Genomic DNA, 20,272 nt, shown 5'->3' on the forward strand with positions numbered 1-20,272 from the left:
AACAAAAATAAATTTGATGAGGCATGGAATATGAGTTTTGGTAGATCTGGTGAGGTGAGTGTACTTGTCTGCATTTTGATTTGGATGAGCATAAAATGATAGCATTTCGTTATAAAATTGAAATTCTATTGTGGGCTTCAGGTTTCAGTTAGGGATCATGTGAGCAAACCATCATTTTCATTTTTACCCTTGTTCTGTCAAATTTAACTGCGAACTTTGTTGATTAGGATGTGCGCTGATAGTTGTTGAAATATTAGGGTATGAGCAAAAATTTGTTGAAACATACGAGGACAGGCAAAATATAACCCTGTTTTTTTATATATGTGGACATGCTGTTAACCATTTAATTATATAGTCATTTTAATCAATTACTAAACCATATAGTTTAAGACAATGTCCACACGAAATAAATGAGGGTGCTCGCTTCATAATAGGTGAAGCCAGAGGTTCCTTCTCAGCAGCTGCGATGTAAAACATTCCACTTCTTTGTTCTCTTTTCCTTCCTTTGATTCATTCTCCAAATCCGTCCATTAAAACACTATTGTGTTCCGGCACAAAAAAGAAAATGTGTTATTTAGGAACCAGCAAAACAAATGGAGCTAGTCCAATCAACTCTCTCTCTCTCTCTCTCTCTCTCTCTCTCTCTCTATATATATATATATATATGAAATAATTCTATTTAAAATTATTGTGATTATTATTATTTTTTCTTTATCATCTTACTATCCTATAGTCAGTGGCGGAACTATCATTTTAGTTTTGGAACTGACAAAATACATCATAAATTAGAAGTTTTGGTTACTTTTTTTTTTGAAAGAAGAATTTTTTGTAACTTAAAATTTGAAGTTCAAGTAAAAAATTATGAACATTAGAAGAAAAGAAATACAACAATATACTCTGAAAAGTTCCCCAAAACTGAAATTCTACATTAGAATAGGGTTGTCAAAGCTTCAAAAAGTTCAATGTTCATTTGAAAACATTTTACTTTTTTTACCTTTCTTTTTAAAAAGTTACAAAGCATTGTTCCGTCCCTACACATAACGTACAATATGAGAAGAGTGTGAATGTCTCATTAAACATAATTTCGTATATAATATTCCCGTCCAAGGGATTGCCTGAAATTTTAATGCATCGTTTCCTAAACACGTGTTGTTGAAAGAATCGAGATCCCAAATGATGAAAAATTTTCCAGAAAAATTAATCATGTTGATTTTGAGGGCGTATTAATGGAGATGCTAAAGTAACTAAAAGCCATTACTCTGCGGACCAACAGCCACTGAATGTTATATTAACTTTGAATGAGCCTTGTGCTGAGCATGTAAGGACACAAAAGCCCCATTATAAATAGATAAAAGTGTTATTATTGTTTCACTGGTTTAAAAATTATAAAATATTAAATAGGTATAAGAAATATTGTTTTTTATTATTTTTCTATTATAACTTAGTAAAAAACTTCAATTTTATATTTTTTAGTTAAAACAGTTAGTTGACTAGTAAAATATTAATTTTATGATCCGAATTAATCTGAACTATTCATCCGATCGAATATGTTTGGATTGGATTCCGATTGGTTTTGAGTTTGGATTGCATTTGGATAACTTTTTTACTAATTCGAACAATTCGAAGTCCAATTGGATTGATCCGAATCTTATATGTATCTGAATTTGTTCATCCCTAATTTTACCCTTTATAGTAAAATACACAAATAGAGATGTCAATAATAGAAAAAATTTTATATTACGCCTTAGCACTGGGTAAAAAAACCGAGGTATAGGAAAAACCGAACCGAACTAGTGGTTCCGTTCGGGTTTGGACTAGTTTTAAATCTTATAAATATATGAATATCTAATTTATAAGAAAAAAAACCAAAATATCAGTTCGATTTTCGGTTCACTCAATTGAACCGAATAACCAAGCTGAATAATCGAGATGTTTTTGTAATTTTACTAAAACATGAAATGCATTATATGTTCATTGGTTATGCAAAATGATTACAATGGACATGCTCACACACGGTTGTTATTTTTATTTGTCTTTACAACTTTATGTTTATTTAGATGGAGCATTGGAGTCTACATTTGTATTCTTAAATTTTAATATTTCATATTTTGTTAGTAGTAGTTAGTAAGATAGTAGTAATAAATGTGTTTTGAATACTTTATGTTTATTGTTAGTACTTATAATGAAATTATGATAAACTAATTGCTAAGAAAAATTATTCAATTAATGGGCCCAATGAGCTAAAAATTTAAAAATTCAAAATAAGCTTAATATACCCAAAACAGGAAAAAAAGAACGGAATTGAACGGATCGGTTCATGTTTGGTTATTTATTGTATTTGGTTCTTATTCGATTCTTTCTATAAAATAACCGATTTTAATAGATTCTGCTCAATCTCTATCTGAATCGAATCGAATCAAATCGTGCCCATCCTTATTATGCCCTTAAATTGTTAAATAATAGTTTCAATCATAAATTTAAGAATAACCCTGAATTTATTGTAACTACAAAAGTAACGAATTACAAAAATACTCCTGATTATTTTGTTAAAAAAACACAATTTATTTATAAAAAAAATTAAAGTTCATCTATAAAATCATCATTATTTAAGAGCAGAATAATAATTTTTATTTCTATTATTTGATACTTCTATTTGTTTATTTTACCAATTAACTAACTAGTCAACCAACAATATTAACGAAAAAGTAATTAAATGAAAGATTTTACAAAGTTATAGTAGCAAAATGATGGCAGTTATTTGATATTTTATAATTCTTAAAGTAGTTAAATGATCATAATTAATATTTTTTTATTGTAAAATGTAAAGATTTAAATCATAGTTATTTTTATAAAGTATTTTTTTAATGAAATATAATAATGTAATTCTTTTATCAGTTATAATTTAATAAATAATTATTTAAATTTCTTATAAAATAATTTATTTTATTATACCATTTTATAATATATTTTCTAATTAATTATTGTTATTATTATCAAACCAATAAAAATTAATTATTTGAGTTATCGTAAATCATTTACCCCATGGCCCTTCATGTGATCATTTGTTCATTTACTTTGAGACTAAATGGTGAGTCTCATGTGAGAACCAGGCTCTTTCTGTTCCAATCTTAAAGTGATCAAAACATGGGAATGGACTGAAAATAATCCAATATTATGTATTTATCCAGCCACTAAGCACTCATTGTGGAGAAATTTTAGAATATATCATAAGTACCATGTTAGTTATACAATAAGTAAATAATATTATAATATGTGTATATTTATTTTAAAAAATCATCATACATGTGGTGGTTATATTAAATTCAACTACACATATCATACATACATCAATTGGTTGTATATATCGTAGGTGTTGTAGAATTTCTCTTCCTTGTGATATTTACAATCCCAAAAGAAAAATAAAAAGGAAAATTCAGATGCTGCCCAGCTTCCTTGCGGTGGCTTTAAACGGACAGGTGGAACTCACAAAACCTTTAACCAAGTGGAGATACGTACTGAGATCGTGACACGTGGCGACATTCACCTTGCTGAGGAACGGGGAATCTCTACTGCTAAGTCTCAGCTCTTTTCCAACGTCAGCATAGACCCAATGCGTGTTCTGCACGCGCTTTTGCAGCCAGCTTGGAAGAGCTGCCACGTTAACTGCCTGCTTGTTCGCCACGTCATAGTCGTCGATCACGAAGCCAGGTACCTTAGTGATGAGGTCATCTGAGTTTACTATACGTAGAATTTTGGTCCCACTTTTCTCCAGCTGGCATCTAAAGCTTCTGTTTCCTACACGTGGCCCACCGAAGGAAATGACAGTCACCATTGGTGCATTGTTAAAGGTTGAGTTAATATCGTAAGCTGTTAAGGTAGCGAGAGCAGCCCCGAGGCTGTGACCTGTGATCGTAATACTGAGTGGCTCATCACCGTACAAATCGAGAACTCTCTTGATCTCCTCTCTCACCATTTCTTGTAGACTAGGACACGTGTCGGTGCTGGAAGTGTAGAGGCTGAAGAACCCAGTCTGCACCATGGGAGTACTGGGACGAAGATGGACACTCGTAGCAACGTCATCGGGAGGCCAACAAGCTGTCAAGGTAGCACGTAAATTCTCAAGCCACTCAAGGCAAGTAGCAGTCCCCCTGTAAGCAATGACCACGTCACGTCTCCCGAGTCTTGCAATCTCTTTCTTGTCCTGACAGACAGCCACGTAACCAATCCAGCTAGACTGAGTCGACATCCAGCTTGGGGCCCTATCAAGCCAACGTGGCAGGTGAACCCCGCAAGTGGCACGCAAATGCTTGGTCATCCGGTAACCAGTTTCCGCTATACCCGACCTCGTTAGGAAAGAGTTTCTGGGGTATTTACACGTGGCATAAGTTGGAGAAGATGGATCAAAATCGAAACAACGATAAGTCGCTTCAACGAACTGACCGTAACGTAGAAGCTCACTTCGTAAGTTTTGATCAAGCGGATCAAGTAAACCTTCCCAGTTGTTACTTCCTTGAATTTCCATCCAATTATTGCCGAGTTTCGCAGCTGAGTCATATGCGAGCGAGTTCCACGACAACTTAGAGTTGAGCTTCACAGAAGCACTGGTGGTGGCACTGGCACGGTACATTTGAGTGACTACAATTTCATTTTGCTTTAAACGATCAGTAGGTGAAGTGCAGAACCTAGCAAGCTTCATATTGATTATTGGAGAGCTAATTAGTGTTTGATAGTTTTATTTATTATGTGTGTAGAGTATAAATAAATAAATAAATACTAGGGGGTTTTTCTTTTTTCACTTCACTCGAATGAGACTGACTGCGACAACTAGCTGTGTGCATATTATTTATTTTATAGAGGAAGAGTGGACGGCAGCTCATGCAAAAAGATTATACGGCGGGGCGGGGGTGGGGTGGGTAAATATAACTAATGATGTGATGAATGATGATAGATACGGGTGAAAGAATAGAGAAACGGCTAGCGGACCCACAATGATTTTCCTTTTATGTATGATGATTAAATGAGTCAAAGCAAAATGACACTCAAATCAAAACTAGGTTGAGGAAAATTTTGAAAACATTCATCTTGTGAAAATGACAAACTTGTCTTTCCGACCAAGCAGCAACGCGTTTCTAGCACGTGAATTTCATGAGTTGGGTGGTACTGATTTCTAGTACTTTTTCGCAATTCGATCGTGGCCCAAGCCAAAAAGTTCACTTTCGAGAGGAGTCTCCGCTGCAAAGCCCTACTTCTCTGTCAGGAACTCGAAAAACAAATTAAGATTTATATATACGTACAGAATAATTTTTCAATCAAGATCTTGGAACCACATTGAAGTGGGAGACTGTTAATTTTCATCATACTCAATAATTTTTTTGCCAAAAGTTATTAGATATTATAAAAACAATAAAGGGTAAGTGGTCTATGATAATTCAAATAGTGAGAAATTAACTATCAATTTTTCTATTAAAATCAAGGACAAGTTAAAAATAAAAGGACGTAAATTTTAATATAAAATTTACAATCTTTTAACTTGTGTCTAATTTTAATATGATTAAATATTGCTAATTGAAAGCTCGCTCTATATATTAGTAGTTTTCTAGTATGAGATCTTAAAGTGAGGGAAAAATTAGGAAAAATTTTAAAACTGTGGGGTTTTAAAGGTTTAAAACTTAAAGCGCTTAAACTTAAAACTTTTAATTTATAGTGTAATAGTTTTTCTGATCTGGGATCTTAAAAGGCGGAAAAAGTCCGAGAAAACTTTAAAACTGTGGGGTTTTAAAGGTTTAAAACTTAAAACGCTTAAACTTAAAGCTTTTAAATCTATATATTAGTAGTTTTCTAGTCTGAGATCTTAAAGTGCGGGAAAAGTTCGAAAAAACTTTAAAAATGTAGGGTTTTAAATGGTTTAAACTTAAAGCGCTTAAATCGCACGGTTTATGCGTTTTTTCGTACTTTAAAATTTGGAATTTATAAATGTTTATTGCCTGTCACAGTGTTAATGATTAAGAACATAACGGATTAAGAATATAACAAGATAAGAAAATAAGCTATCAAGATTACATTGTTAATGATTAATCTAGGCGGGCGCTCTCATCACTGTGTTTTGGCGTATTCTTTTTTTCTATTTTTTTTCCATTAACAGTTTACATATCACTGCCCCAAGTTTTTCCTTTATTGGTTAATCGTTTTGTGGATATGGAATGTTCTTTTAAAAAAAAAATCTGAAGTTCTTAACCTCTCGGTGTTTACTATCTTATATGCAGAACTTTCCAAGTGTTCTTGATTAGTCAATGACTTTTAAAATCTTCTCAAGGGAGAATCTTGTATTCATATTTTCATCACACTCAAAAGTGTGTGGCAGAAAGGATTGGAGAAAAAGGCGTTTAGATAAAGTGTTAATTAAGATAAGAATTAACTAAACGTAATATGCCAAAGTAGAGATAACAGCATAAAGTGGATTTTAGTAGAAAGTCATATCCTGTCAATCGAATCGGATAAAGAAGATTGTAATTATTTATTAGTACTCTCATTTCAAGGCTTTGATAAGGATCCTTTCTTACTCAATACCAAATTCACTTTGCATATTCCGCAGCCATAAACCCAAATAGTTGATAAATGATAAGGATAATGATTAATATTTTATATTCCACACCCAGATCATCTGATAGGATGGGATTTGAGGGAATATTACTCGTATATGGTGTTCTTCTTTGGCCGAGAATTAAAATAGAATATACAGTCCTATTTTGTGACTGAATACAATATTAATTGAAATTCTTTCTCTAGAAATATTATTATTTTGAAGTTTGATTTTGCTATACCTAAATTAAGTTAGTTAAAATGTGTCATAATTGAGCTTCCAATTACTAAGAATGATATTATTATTCTTAGTAATTACTATTTAATAAATTAGTGATACACTTATGAAAGTTTGTTTTTAATTAATATATCGAACAATTAGGTTTTACCGGTATCAGTCATGTTGATGATATCGAAATAAAATGATTATTTATTTTATTTATTTTTATCTATTTGAATGGGTTTGGACTTCATATCTCATATAATCTCAATTACTTCTTGAAAAAAGCAACTGCAAACAAGGCACAAATCACCAATTTTCTAATACAATATTTGAAGTTTTTTGTATTTGTACCTAGGGATTTGGCCTAGAGATTTTCCTTTTTCACCACCTTCTTTGGCCGACTATCCATTTTCAAATTTTGAGAGTAAATAGAAACTGAAAAAAAATTAAATTTTGAGCTCGACCCACCCCGTTTCTTTTAAAGAAAAAATAATAATAAAGCTTTTGTCTAAATAAAACATACCATGGAGCTATTGTTGGATAAAAGCACAAAAGAAAATAATAAATATCCGAGGTCATTAATTTTGTGCCCAACTTAGGGGCTGAGGCCTCAACATGTGAGAAACATGGATACCAATATAGCCCCCACAATTAATATCACAAGACTGTCTTTACATGGTTGTTTTTGTGCTTTTGAGAGCCAAATATGTCTAGAGGTATAAGTACAATGTCTCTAATTTGTGAGGCTCTGTAATGTGTGACATTTGCAATATAACCATAATTCACAAACATCATATGAATTTGTGAGCAAAACTTTTTCCTTTCTTTCTCTTTTGTTTTTCGTCTTTTTTTTTCCCATCCCAAGAGAAGTCTCAACAAGATATAAGAATTATAGTCAATACAGCGTATAATTTTTTATTTAATTTTACAGATGTTAATTTGCACTTGAAAAAATGCGGATTTGAGGAAAAACTACATCATATTGTTAAAATTAATTCATACATTTAAGCTGCGAATGTTCATAAATGATCAATTAGGTATCCATAGACTTAATGGGGACTTTTTTCAGCCAATATTTTGAAAAGTTTAGTTCCTGTTGTTTTTGGGGGTTTGTCATCTTGGAAACTACATGAAGGCTAGCTCGTCATTTACTTTTGCCTAAAATTTTCAAGTACGTAAAAAGTAACCAATAGTTTCAGCTTTTTTGTATAGGTTTTATCAACGTTGTAATCGGACCCATTATGACATGTATCATTATAAGCTTCAAGTCTAAAGAGCAATCAATTGATCTGATCGTAAAAAACGGTTGCTTTCAATGAGGTGGAGAAAAAAAAAACATGCAAATATTTAAGATTCCGCACCAAATAGTTATGAGAAATTTGTGAGATCTATAATTAATTTATTGTATAAATCTTTATGGGACCTTGCGAAAAACAATTCAATCATCAGCAACACATTCCAATTTCTTTTTTTCTCTTTTTTTTCGGTGGGGGATTCTGGAAATAAAAATTTTTGATCGGGTCCATATTGACATCCATGTGGATCAAAGATCACTTTTCTTGGAGAGCTAAATGAAAGAAATCATTACTAGGCCTAAAGCTTTTGACAAAAATACTTTTTATCCTATGACTATTTGTTGGAGTGGGAGTAGAGAGTGATAATTCCTCTCATTTTAATGTTTATTTGCTCATTTAAGGAGAGTAGTGAGAATACTACTTTACGAGTCTCATTTTTTATTGGAATGAAGAGAAAGATTCCCAATTCTATGAAAAAAAAAAAAAGAGTGGGAATCCACTCTTATCTCTTCGTTTTTTTATCATTTATTTATTAAATATAACATAATTATATTTATTAAAATTAAATAATATTACATTATTAAATAATAATAATATCATTTTTATTTTAATAATATTATTATATTATTTAATAATATTGTATTCATTAAAATAATAATATTAAACATACCTAAATATAATATAACTATATTCATAAAGAATTGGTAATATTACGATGTGCTATATAATATTATTATATTTATTTGAAAATATAATATTATTATATTTATTTAATAATAATAGATAATTTGTTCTAAGAAAATATTAATTCTATACTACATTATTAATAATAATGTTTCATTTGTATTGCTCTTATCAATAATTTTTACTTTACATAATTAAAATTAAAATTAATAGAAAAATTATGATTTACATAATTAAGAATATTAATAGTTATTATTAATTTATATAATTAAAATTAATAATAAGATAAATAGTTTATTTTACAAATATATTCTTTTATTCACTTTGTAATTAAAAACTAAGATTCTTTATATAAGGTTAAAACTGTAATTTAAAAAAAAATGACTCACAATCCAAGATAAAATAAACACACAAATGAGATTTTGGGTGTATTTAGAGATAAAGTAAACACAAAAATGAGATTTTGGGTGTGTTTGTGAGTGAGGTGTTGTAACTTTTAAGTTGTAGCTGCTGTGGAGTAAAAGCTATAGCTATGGGTAAAAGTTGGGAAAAAAAAAATTGCTAAGATGCCAAAGTCTAGCTACAAGTGTTACCAAACACCTTAGTAGCTAGGCTTTGACAGCCCAGTTACCTCACCACACTCATAAACGGGCTCTTTAATTCTTATTTCATACTCTTATTTTAGTGTAAATAAACAATCTACTCATACTTCACACTCTTAATCCCGAGATCCTTACTCTTCAGGATTCCCACACTAATTCTAAAAGGAAGCACTACCTTATTTGCTATTGTTAAGATGCAATGGGAACGAGTGATCTTTTTATTTATTAAGTTAAGAATAACATCAATATGGTTTATTTAGTTATTGTGTTATCAAGGAAGTTAGACTAATTGAAAGTTAAAATTATTATGATTTAATTATTTAATTAATATAATTAAGGTTAAAATAATTAAAGATTAAATTGGATCGCCTCCAGTATAGTTCCCAGCCCAAGTTAAGTACCCAAGTCTATAAGGACCCGTCAATTTTACTCGTCGCCATCCGCGTTACTTAAAAAGCGTTGCACAAAATTGGAATCTTCACTGATGAAGCTAGCCTGAAAATGAAAATGAAGTTGGCGAAATCGGAGACGAAGCAATGCTATATTGGTTTTATTTGAGATTGAGGTGTTAGTAATTTTTTAAGATATAACTGTTATAAAAAAATTATAATTATATAATAAAAGTTAAAAATGTGTAGTAAATATGACTTTTAAATAATAATTTTAATAAAATAATAAAAATATTATAAGTTATTTCATCATACAAGTAATGGATCAAGTCAACTTTGATTAAAAGCAACAGTAAGTGTGTTTACCGAATACTCTAGTGTTGTAATTTTTAAGGTAATTCTTCATTAATGTCCGTCTTGTTTCGTCTTAATTTTCTCGTAATTCTTCATTGATGTCCCACCTGATCTATAAAGGGAATTAAATCTAATCTTTCTTGTTGAAGTACATTTTCATGATTTCATCATCAGAGAGAAGCAAATTATAATGATAAAAATGCACACGACTCTGTCATGTGCATATTATTCTAATTTTTACTTGAGAAATTAGTTAGAGTTTACTGAAAATTATACATGTATAAGTAAAGTTTGAGATGGGAAGATTAGGTCTTACAGCAACTGTGAACGCAGAAAGCCTGATTTCGTTCGGCTGGTCCTTTCAATTATATTTTTGTGCAATATTTAATCAATTTCTGCTTCTGACTTCTGTAGTGTTATCTAGTATTAGATTAGATTTGACTTAACCCCACAAGCCTCCAACTTCGCAGTCAAAATGAAGTTTGGTAACGATTCTAAAGATCGATTCAAAAGATCAAACAGAGATTTCAGAAGAACACCGCCATGACTAGGAATTCCCTCAATGTCTTTTCTCCGAGATTTCTTGAAGTTTTGCTTCATATTTAAGCGTAATCAGGGGCCACGAAGACAATCACAAGCATGCGTTAAATTTTCTCGTGATTGATGACTTTGATGGTGCTATTAGCGACTGATGAGTGGAAAAGCTGTTCACATATTACAACTGTTTAATCAAGTCAATTATTCCAAAAGTTTGCTTATAAAAACTTTTGACGAACAACTAAATAAGTAGTGCAAGTTCATGGTAAAGTAGCTAGAAAGGGAAAAAAAAAGCAAAATTAATTTAAAGAGCAATGAATCAATCTTTTCATCTTTGCCTTTGAAATTTTCTCACATTTTCTTATATAGTTGTAATAATTGCGCTATAAGTTGTTAGTTGATCTATTTAATAATGCAAACGAGGAAAAAAAGCGTGTGAGATTATTTTAATTAACATTATTATCTTATGTATACTCAAGATTTATGATTTAAATAAATTTTGTAATTATTACCAATTACCAATTTGAGTTTATTCGAGATGAAATATATTTCCATATCCTAACTGTAAATCATACATGGAATTGAACATGACTCAAAGCAAATCTATCTATGTTCACACACGCATGAAAGAAACTGAAAGGGGGATTGGAAAAATGAACTCCCATGCATTAATGTCTCTTTGACTAACAATCTAGATGATGAACTATTTTGTGATGCTTAAGAGAAGAAAAGAAGTGTAAAGAGTCATCCTGAGCTTCAAAATACAACGACCTATAATTTACCGCCGTCTTTGTGTCAGCTGCACATGTATGCCGATTGTCTTTTGTTCCATGTTGCGAGCTAGATAATACTCTTCCGTGTTCAATTTTTCATACATTTGTTAAACGTTTGTCTGGGACTATTATTTGAGCACACTTTATTTTCTCTATGTGATTTGCAGATGCATGAATCTCTGTTGGGATATATTTAGCTTACTCTAACCATTTCCAGAGAAGGCAAAGAAACAAACTACGCTTGAATTTATTTAAACTTTTTCTTCTGATATCTTGTGCTTTAGTGAGCTAAAGTTTTTCTAATATTAAATTAGTCTTCTAATTTTTTTATTCAATTCTCAATAATTCAGAAGGAAGATGAAGTGGCGTTCATTCTGTGTATTTATACCAAAGGAGAGATCATCTCATTGTAATGCAGTATCCTTACTCAACGGTCAACATCTAGGCCATTTGCTTGGTGGCAGCAGATCACACTTTCCTCCATCTTGGAAGGCAAGAGTTTGAATTCTCCTCGAGACTCATTCTTAATTTGTACATATTATTAGATGCGGGTTGGTCTTTCCTTTATTTTGCGAAGATTTTTTCCTAAGTAAACCCCTGGATTAAGCTATAATTTTACGGATTTAGACTACTAATAAATTTCTGTTTAAAGTATCTAGTGTAATATTAATGACTACATATCACTAATTAATAAATTGTCACATAATGTGCTGTTCATTAAAGAAACTCTTAATTTTGTTATCCTAATTTTTATTGCACTATTCTAGCTAGCTCTTACATGGTAAGCGTCGCTTCATTTAATGTGTAGCATATGGGATAATTTTCTTGACATGTGTACCTGCAGCTAGCACTACTCTTAATTCTAGTACTCGTTGAAAAGCACATCCGCAATATAATAAACATATGAACAATGAGTAACACCCTCGGCAAATTGTGTACGCCCAGCTTGGTGTTGCAAGATAGTAAACACATGGGGCTTTCTCCTGGTTTATTCTGTAGCATCAAGTTCAAGTCAAATTAATATGCATGCTTTTGTTTCTCCTACTAATCTTGCATATTTTTGGCTTTATTGCAGTTGGATTATATAGACAATTATATGAAAAGAACAATAAACTAAATAATTACAAATAATGAAGAACACTACTAAATAGGTATTATGTTCAAATTGTGTCATTCTTTTATATATCAACGAGTGTTTTTCAATTCAATGAATATTAACAAGTGAAATATAAAGGTATTTTTAGGAGACTGTTGATATGCCCTTATCTATATATAAGAAATTGTTAAGTTACATTTAATTTAAGGGCTCCCAAATATATATATATATATATATTGACATTTTAATAGGTCATGCTTAAAATTGACTTATTGTGAAATTACTGTTTTGTGAGTTATAATAATTCCATCAGAAGCTGTGAGAGAGTTTTAGGAAGTCTCGGCGTATCACACTCTTATCACTAGAATTTTATTATATGTTTCGTTTGTTGTGATTTAAAAATTATGGGATTGGAATGCAAAATGTTGTTACATGAAAAAAAAAAAAAAAAAAGGCCCGGGGTCCGGGGAGAATTAGGCAGCAGTGTGAACGCGGGAACGCCTCCGATTTGATGTCTCTTTTAATGGAGCCATCACCATCTCCTTGTCTACTTTCAGCTTTGATACTTACTTAACCCAATAAGACTTCAGGCTCCAGCTTAAGGTCCAAGTTTGGTAAATGATTAATTTTGAAGATTTAGACAGTAACCTGATATCTTTGAGGCCGCAATGTTTTCTTCCAGGAGGCAGATTTGGCTGCAAATAAAAAATATTAGCTTAGCCATCTGGTGGTCTGTGGATCCACCATAAGGAGCTGGGTAGATAGCAAAATTTTCACCTTCACACTATACCTCTGCGGATCCGATTTCCGCTTCGTATTTTATTGTACAATTATATACGAGACGATTTCACAATTAATTAAATTGGTGCTCAAATTTGACCCTTTTGTGCATTTTGCATTTTAAATGTAACAATGTAATCATAAATCACCATTGGTGTCAAGAACATTAGCAACACAAATTAAATAATTCTCTCACTTATTTTTGGTAGGATAGAGTTTCCTTATTATCTCAAGTAGGGATAGTAAATATATTGTTGTGCATGGATATTATCCATTTATAAATCTATAATTATTCAGGATGGATATGTATATATTTATATCCAAATTCTAAAAAGTTTTAGATGGATATTTTGTAGTTTAATTAGACTAGATGTATGAATATCCAACTTAAATAAATTAATTTACTATCCATATTTAGGCGTGGGAGCATATTAATTTTAAATATTAGATGAGATTGTATATTGCCTATTTTAATTGGGTAAATGTTTACTTCCCAAGGACAAAGATTTGGGTTTCTGTGTATGTAGTTAACCAACCCACTTGGTTTGTCTTCTAGACTGCTTTAAAAAAATATGTCCTAATGTTTCATTGTGAACGCAAGAGCGCCGGTTATTTGATGTCTTTTTCAATTGTGCCATCACTATCCTCCTATTGGATTAATGAAATTTGAATTAATCTTCATGGTCCACGTTTGGTGATGATTAAATTATGTGAAGATTTTGAAAATTACTTGATATCTTTGAAGCCGCAACTCACGTATGTTTTGGTCCAGGAGGCAGATTTAGCAGCATATCAAGCCTTAGCGATGTCGTGGAATGTGGCTTCTCCAAATGTAGCTTCCTAATTTGCGATATTTTCGCCCACGCGCTAGATCAGGTCAGTGCAAATGAACCTGTACAATTTTTCTAGCTATTTCAAAAGCTTTTGAATATATGTTACTATTACTTATTTAACGATAATAAATGCTTATATAATTCTATAATTTTTCAAAAAATCTTTTTGTTATTGTTTGTTATTTTTTTAATAAAATTTTTAAAAATTAAATGAGTTATTTTGTCTCAACTAATAAAAACTTAAAATTTGAGATTTTGAGAGGAGAGATTGAATTTTTTTTTAAAAAAATTAAAATATCTAAAATATTGTTTACTTATTTGACAATGTTATTTCATTGTTTCATAACATAATTTTAAAAAAATTTATAATTTTAAATAAAACCTCTCATTAATAACCAAATAACTAAGATTTTTTTTAATAGAAGCTTCATTTATAAAAATTCTAATAATAAAAAAAGCTAACTCTATTTAAGAAGTTATGCCAAAAATAAAAAAATAAAAAATCTTAAAGTTAGTCTAAGAAGCTTTTAGATGAACATTTGACCCAAATAGTTTTACAAATTTCAGCTATAATTCTGTTTGAATTTCATTGTCACACCGTCTTCTTTAGGCTTATGACTTTCATCAAGTTTTAAGAGGACCAAAGTCTGTTTAATTTCTGTTTAAGTGTCCACCGACTTAGGACCATTAGGATTAAGGACATGTATGACGACCAATTGAACACGTCGTAGAAGTAGAACAACACAACAAGTTACTGTCACCGTCATTGCCATAAACAAGATACCCGCAAAAGGCCGCCGCCGTACGTGGCCTCCTCTCGAATTATGTTGACAGTAGTAATGCAATTATGGAGCAGATCCCCAATTTAAGATGATTTATTATTATTATTATTATTATTATTTATATGTTATCAGTGTTCTTGGCCGTTGAGTCAAATTGAATAATAGTAAGGAGGGCGAATTTACGAATTCTATGATGTTGGTAATAATTATTTTTTTATTGTCAATTTACAATTATTTTTAAGAGGCTCAAAAGTAATTTTAAAAATTTTAAAAACTAACTTTTGGTGCTTGGCAAAAAATTTTTTAGAAATTATTTTTAACAAAATTATTCTATCTTACAATAAATTTTGAAAAGTAGAAAGAAGTAACTTTTTAAAATCTAATTTTGAAAATCAATTATGTTCAAATATATTATAAAAATCTAAATTTATCCTTATTAGTTAGGAAACAAAATCATTAACTTTAAGGAGATTATTATTTTTTTATTACTAAGTATATTAAGATAAAAATAAAAATATTTATTTTTTATAAATTATTATGAATACACAATAAAAAATATTTAACAAAATTATGTATAAATAAATTTTATTCAATATTACATCTAATTTATTATTTATATTCTTACAACAATTTAATAGTAAGATTTAGCAAACATATATGACTGTTTTTAAAATTCACAATATTTTTAGAAATAAATTTTACTAAACGTCTAACTAATTTTTCTCACAGCTGATTATTTCTACCACACGGCTAATAACAATTATTTTAAAAGTTACAATATTACCAAACTGGCACTTAGTACAATTTAGATCGGTGTTGTTTTGTTAGTGCTTAGTTGGAGTATGACCATTCACATATTGAGTTTTTCTAAGTTATATGTAATGAAACTTACAATTAAGTCTCCATTTAAAATACGTAACAATAAATGAATAGCAGCAGGTTTTAGGTACATTATCTTAAAATATGTAACAATAAATAAATAGCAGTAGGTTTTAGGTACATTAACTATAAATTAGTAAGATCCTGTGTATTTATTTTTAAAGGAAGACATTTTAGTTTCCTGTTACTCACTTCCACATTTTTCAGTGCATGATCGTCATTTGTCCGTACAATTTACCCAAAAAAGATCTCTACATTTAACAAAAATCACGCCAGTTTACAAGAAGCTAAATGCTCCTTTTGTGATGGTGGCGCCCTATAAAATGGAAGCCCCTGAATGTCGAGTGAATGCATAGAAATGTTTGGTGATAATATTTTTTAAAGAGCGATGATACAACCATAAATTTTTTTATAAATCTATTTTGCATAAATTAATTTGGCATCAATTCATTAGTTGAATGAAAATACATAATAATGAAAATAAATCGTGTGGGTTAAGAGATATTTAATTTAATCAATTTTATCATGGCACATCAGTTTGTACAAAATTTTGTGGCTGTATCATTACTTATTTTTTAAATTATTGGGTGGAGTAACTCTGTAAAGCCTTGCAAGAAGGAGGTGATGGATATCGAGGGATTGTAATTTGTGATTTTTTTTTGTCAAAAAAAATTATCGGGTGAAAATAACTTTGTTTTCAAAACAAAGCTGGGAGCGCGGCTTTACTTTTGATGCAATGGTGTCGGACAGCAATAACAAGCATAGCAATGCACATCTACTTTTCAGCATCACCGAGAGTGAGCAGAACATATTGACTAAAAATTCCCTTTTGCATGAAGTCAGCAGTTACGGCTAAGAATCGCAGAAGAATTTGATGAATAATCGTGATTATAATATATGCAATCTAAATAAATCATGTATAGTAGTAATTCTTATGTTATATTTTGGGTGCTGCAGTCGCCAGAATTTGAAAAAATATATATATATATATATATATATATATATATATATATAAAATTCAATTTAATTCATTGATAATCCGTCACCATTCAATACTACCTGTAATTAGATTATTAATTTGTCAACGGGTTTGTTCTTAAAACATGGAAAAAAAATAGTCATTCTCGTTCATCAGCTGCCTAGCTCATTTGTATGATGCATACGTTCTTCTTATCTCTTGGAGAGAAAAACCAATTGACATGTCTAGACACCATGAGATGAATCGCGTATTCTCGATCCTCAATTAGTAATTAAGTAGCTTTTCTCTTCTCATCATCCCAATGATCAGGGCAAACACACAGATAAAAAAAAAAAAAACAAATGTTGAGATTGACAAAAATAGAGAAATAATTTTTTTTGAAAAGTCTGAAATTTATTAGTAAGTCTGTCTAAGTAATAAAATTAGGATTTTGAGATTTTTTTAATGCTAATTTTAGATAATTAAAGCAAATTTACCAAAATAGATAAACTTGAATTATTATTATACAGAAAATTTCTACCAAGTGAAAGTAGAAAAAAAATAGGAAGAATAAATTAAAACATGTAAAATGAGATTCAAAGAAATGGAATTTTTATCAAAACCACGAGTCAATACGACATATTTTACTAGTTTATATTCGTCTCTTCATAAGTTTCGAACTTAAGTTATGAATCCATAAGTTTCGTACATATCCTGCTCATTCTACTTACGCACCCATTCTACATCACAAGTTTGTATGCATCTTGTACTACTTGCATACATATATTATCAAGTATTTGCAATTACAATGTGATAGTCCAACGAACAATAGAAAAAAAAAAGGTCATAAATAGTTTACTTCAAGATAAAAGGCAAAGAATTGGGTAGAAAATAAGAACTCGACGAAGAATACAAATTAATAGACAAACTCTGGCTTACGCGTGAAAACTGAAAAAGCTTGGTCAGAGAAAACATATTGCGGCACTTTTTGGCCTATACGCTTCTTGAAAAATGAAGAGGCAGCTGGGGTGCAGGGAGATGGTAGCTTTACCAATTTGTACCGTACTAATTAACGTGTCTCAAATTGACCCAAGAAATCGAAGTTCAGTACAACTAAAGACAGTGTGATATCTTCAGCATCCATATCAACAAGCAGATAGTCTTTGTTTGGTGTGGACGGCGCTTGATTAGTTAGGCATCATCATCAATCAGTGCACACAAAAGAGTTTCATTTCCCCAGTCGGTGCCACAACGCGTGCGATGGCACAATTGGCGAAGGTGCGGTCGGTACAGAGGGTGCTTTAGTATTTTTAACCCCCATGTCAAGTGATAGCGTTGATCCCCATACGTCCACATAAAACAATTCTGGCCTTTTTGAAGTATTTATTTATTATAATTTATTATATTACGAAAGTTGCCAAGTAATGGGTATGTACAGTTAACGTTAACACAGCTTCTGCCACAAAAGCAAACTAATATAATATATTCGGGTTTCGATTGCGGCGCATGATAGCGTCTGGTTAAAAAATTCAATGTGAATCGAATTTTTTCTTCCTCTCTTTCTAATTTGGTTACAAGTTAGTTTCAAAACTTGCTCCACTACACCACTTACTATTTATATGACAGGATTATAAGTTATATAATCATTCATTATTTATATAAAAAAATTATAAATTATATGAATGTAACTTAGCATTAGCTTTTATATATATATATATATATATATATATATATATAATTTACAAGGTTGATTAATTTTATCTTTTTCTGTGGTTTGGAAATTTTATGTCTTTTTAGCGTACTTTGTCTCTTTCTCTCTCTCTCTGGGTAGTTTCATTTTTAAGGACTCTCCTAGTCCTAGCAGAGGCAGTAGCTTTAAACGGGCATGTGGAGCTCACAAATCCTTCAACCAAGTGGAGATACGTCTTCAGGTCGTGACAGGTGGCCACGTTGGTACTGCTAAGGTGAGGGGAGTCCTTTGAGCTAAGTCTTAGCTCTCTCCCAACCTCAGCGTAAGCCCATTGTGCATCTTCAACGCACTTTTGGATCCACCCGGGCAAGCGATGAGCTGCCAAGTGGGCATCTGCCACGTCGTTGCCTTGATCCATCACGAAACCGGGCACTTTGGTTATAAGATCATCTGAGTTGACGATACGTAACACTTTTGTTCCTTGTACTTCCAGTTGTTGTCGGAAGCACTTGTTGCCTACACGTGGACCCCCGAAGGAGAAAACAGTCGCCATTGGGGAGCCGTTGAAGTGGGTTTTGATATCGTAAGCTGCGAGCGTAGCCAGAGCAGCGCCAAGGCTGTGTCCCGTGATCGTTAAACTGAGAGGCTCGTCGCCGTAAGTTTGGAGTAATCGTTTGATTTCTTCACGAAGCATTTCTTGTAAGCTCGGGCACGAAGCAGTCTTAGAAGTGTACAAGCTCAAAAACCCACTTTCAACCATGGGTCCAAACACTGACCCATCAGTTCCAGGTCCAGGAAGTCGAGTCAGTGTGGCACGGAGATTCTCGAGCCACTCGAGACACGTGGCCGTGCCTCTTAAAGCGATCACGACGTCTCGTCTTCCCAGCCGTGAGATCACTTCTTGATCTTGACAGACTGCCACGTAACCAATCCAGCTGGACTGTGTTGCGACCCAACTTGGTGCCTTTTCAATCCACCAGCGTGGAAGATTGGTACCTGACGTGGCACGTAAATTCTTCGTCAAACGGTAACCGGTTTGAGGAAGACCGGACCGGTCAAGCAATGTGTTTTTGGGGAAGCGGCATGTCGCGTATGAAGGAGACGAAGGGTCAAAGTCAAATGACTTATAAGCAGCTTCTACGAAATCACCATATCGAAGAATCTCGCCGCGCAAATTATCATCCAATGGATCAAGAAGCCCTTCCCAGTTTTGCATGCCCTGATACTCCATCCATCGGTCACCGAGTTTAACTGGCACTCTACTGCTAAACCGGAAGCAGTCCGAGTAGTTATAGTTAACTGGGTCAAGCAAGCGTTCCAAATCCCAGCAGTTCTTCATTACTGCAGGTTGGTTCTGCGTTAAGGGTTGGGTGATGGTGCAGCAACGAAAACGAAACGTTGCGCGCTTTGAAGGTGTAAGTGGAGATGAGAGTGTGCATGGGAGCACAGATTTCAAAGAGAGCTTCATTTTAATTTTGTGTTAGAGGAAATGCTGCTGCTGAAGCTGAAGCTACTGAATGAATGATGCTAGCTTTATAGATCGATGGGAATTGGCTGGACAGGGGGCTTTTTTTAATTTAGTACCACTAAAAAAAAAAATGAAAAAGGTGGGACGGAGAGAAAAGGTGATCAATGGATGTTGATGAAAAGAGCCGAAAAAATATAAATATTTTTATTAATATTATGCATTTTTTTGTGACTCTAGATTTGAAATAATTAATTATGTGTGTGTGTGAGAAACTGGAAAAGGTGGTGGTGGTATACGAATCGAGTTAGTAGAGAGTAGAGAGAGGGAGTGAAGATGAAAAAGAGAAAGGT

At 31.9% G+C, this 20,272-nt stretch overlaps 2 protein-coding genes across 2 annotated transcripts; both read right to left on the reverse strand.

Annotated features, from left to right (window-relative positions):
* Window positions 1–3,314: 3,314 nt before the first annotated feature.
* Window positions 3,315–4,813, reverse strand: LOC18048884 (phospholipase A(1) DAD1, chloroplastic). The gene has a single exon (XM_024189288.1). The coding sequence runs from the start codon at window positions 4,694–4,696 to the stop codon at window positions 3,434–3,436; it is 1,263 nt and encodes a 420-aa protein (XP_024045056.1). The 5' UTR covers window positions 4,697–4,813; the 3' UTR covers window positions 3,315–3,433.
* Window positions 4,814–18,557: 13,744 nt separating this feature from the next.
* On the reverse strand, window positions 18,558–20,042 carry LOC18048885 (phospholipase A(1) DAD1, chloroplastic). Its single transcript, XM_006445371.2, has one exon. It carries the CDS (start codon window positions 19,920–19,922, stop codon window positions 18,558–18,560), a length of 1,365 nt encoding a protein of 454 aa, XP_006445434.2. The 5' UTR covers window positions 19,923–20,042.
* Window positions 20,043–20,272: the final 230 nt, after the last annotated feature.

Source organism: Citrus clementina, unplaced genomic scaffold (assembly GCF_000493195.1).
Source record: "Citrus clementina cultivar Clemenules unplaced genomic scaffold, Citrus_clementina_v1.0 scaffold_3, whole genome shotgun sequence".
Classification (NCBI taxonomy): domain Eukaryota; kingdom Viridiplantae; phylum Streptophyta; class Magnoliopsida; order Sapindales; family Rutaceae; genus Citrus; species Citrus x clementina.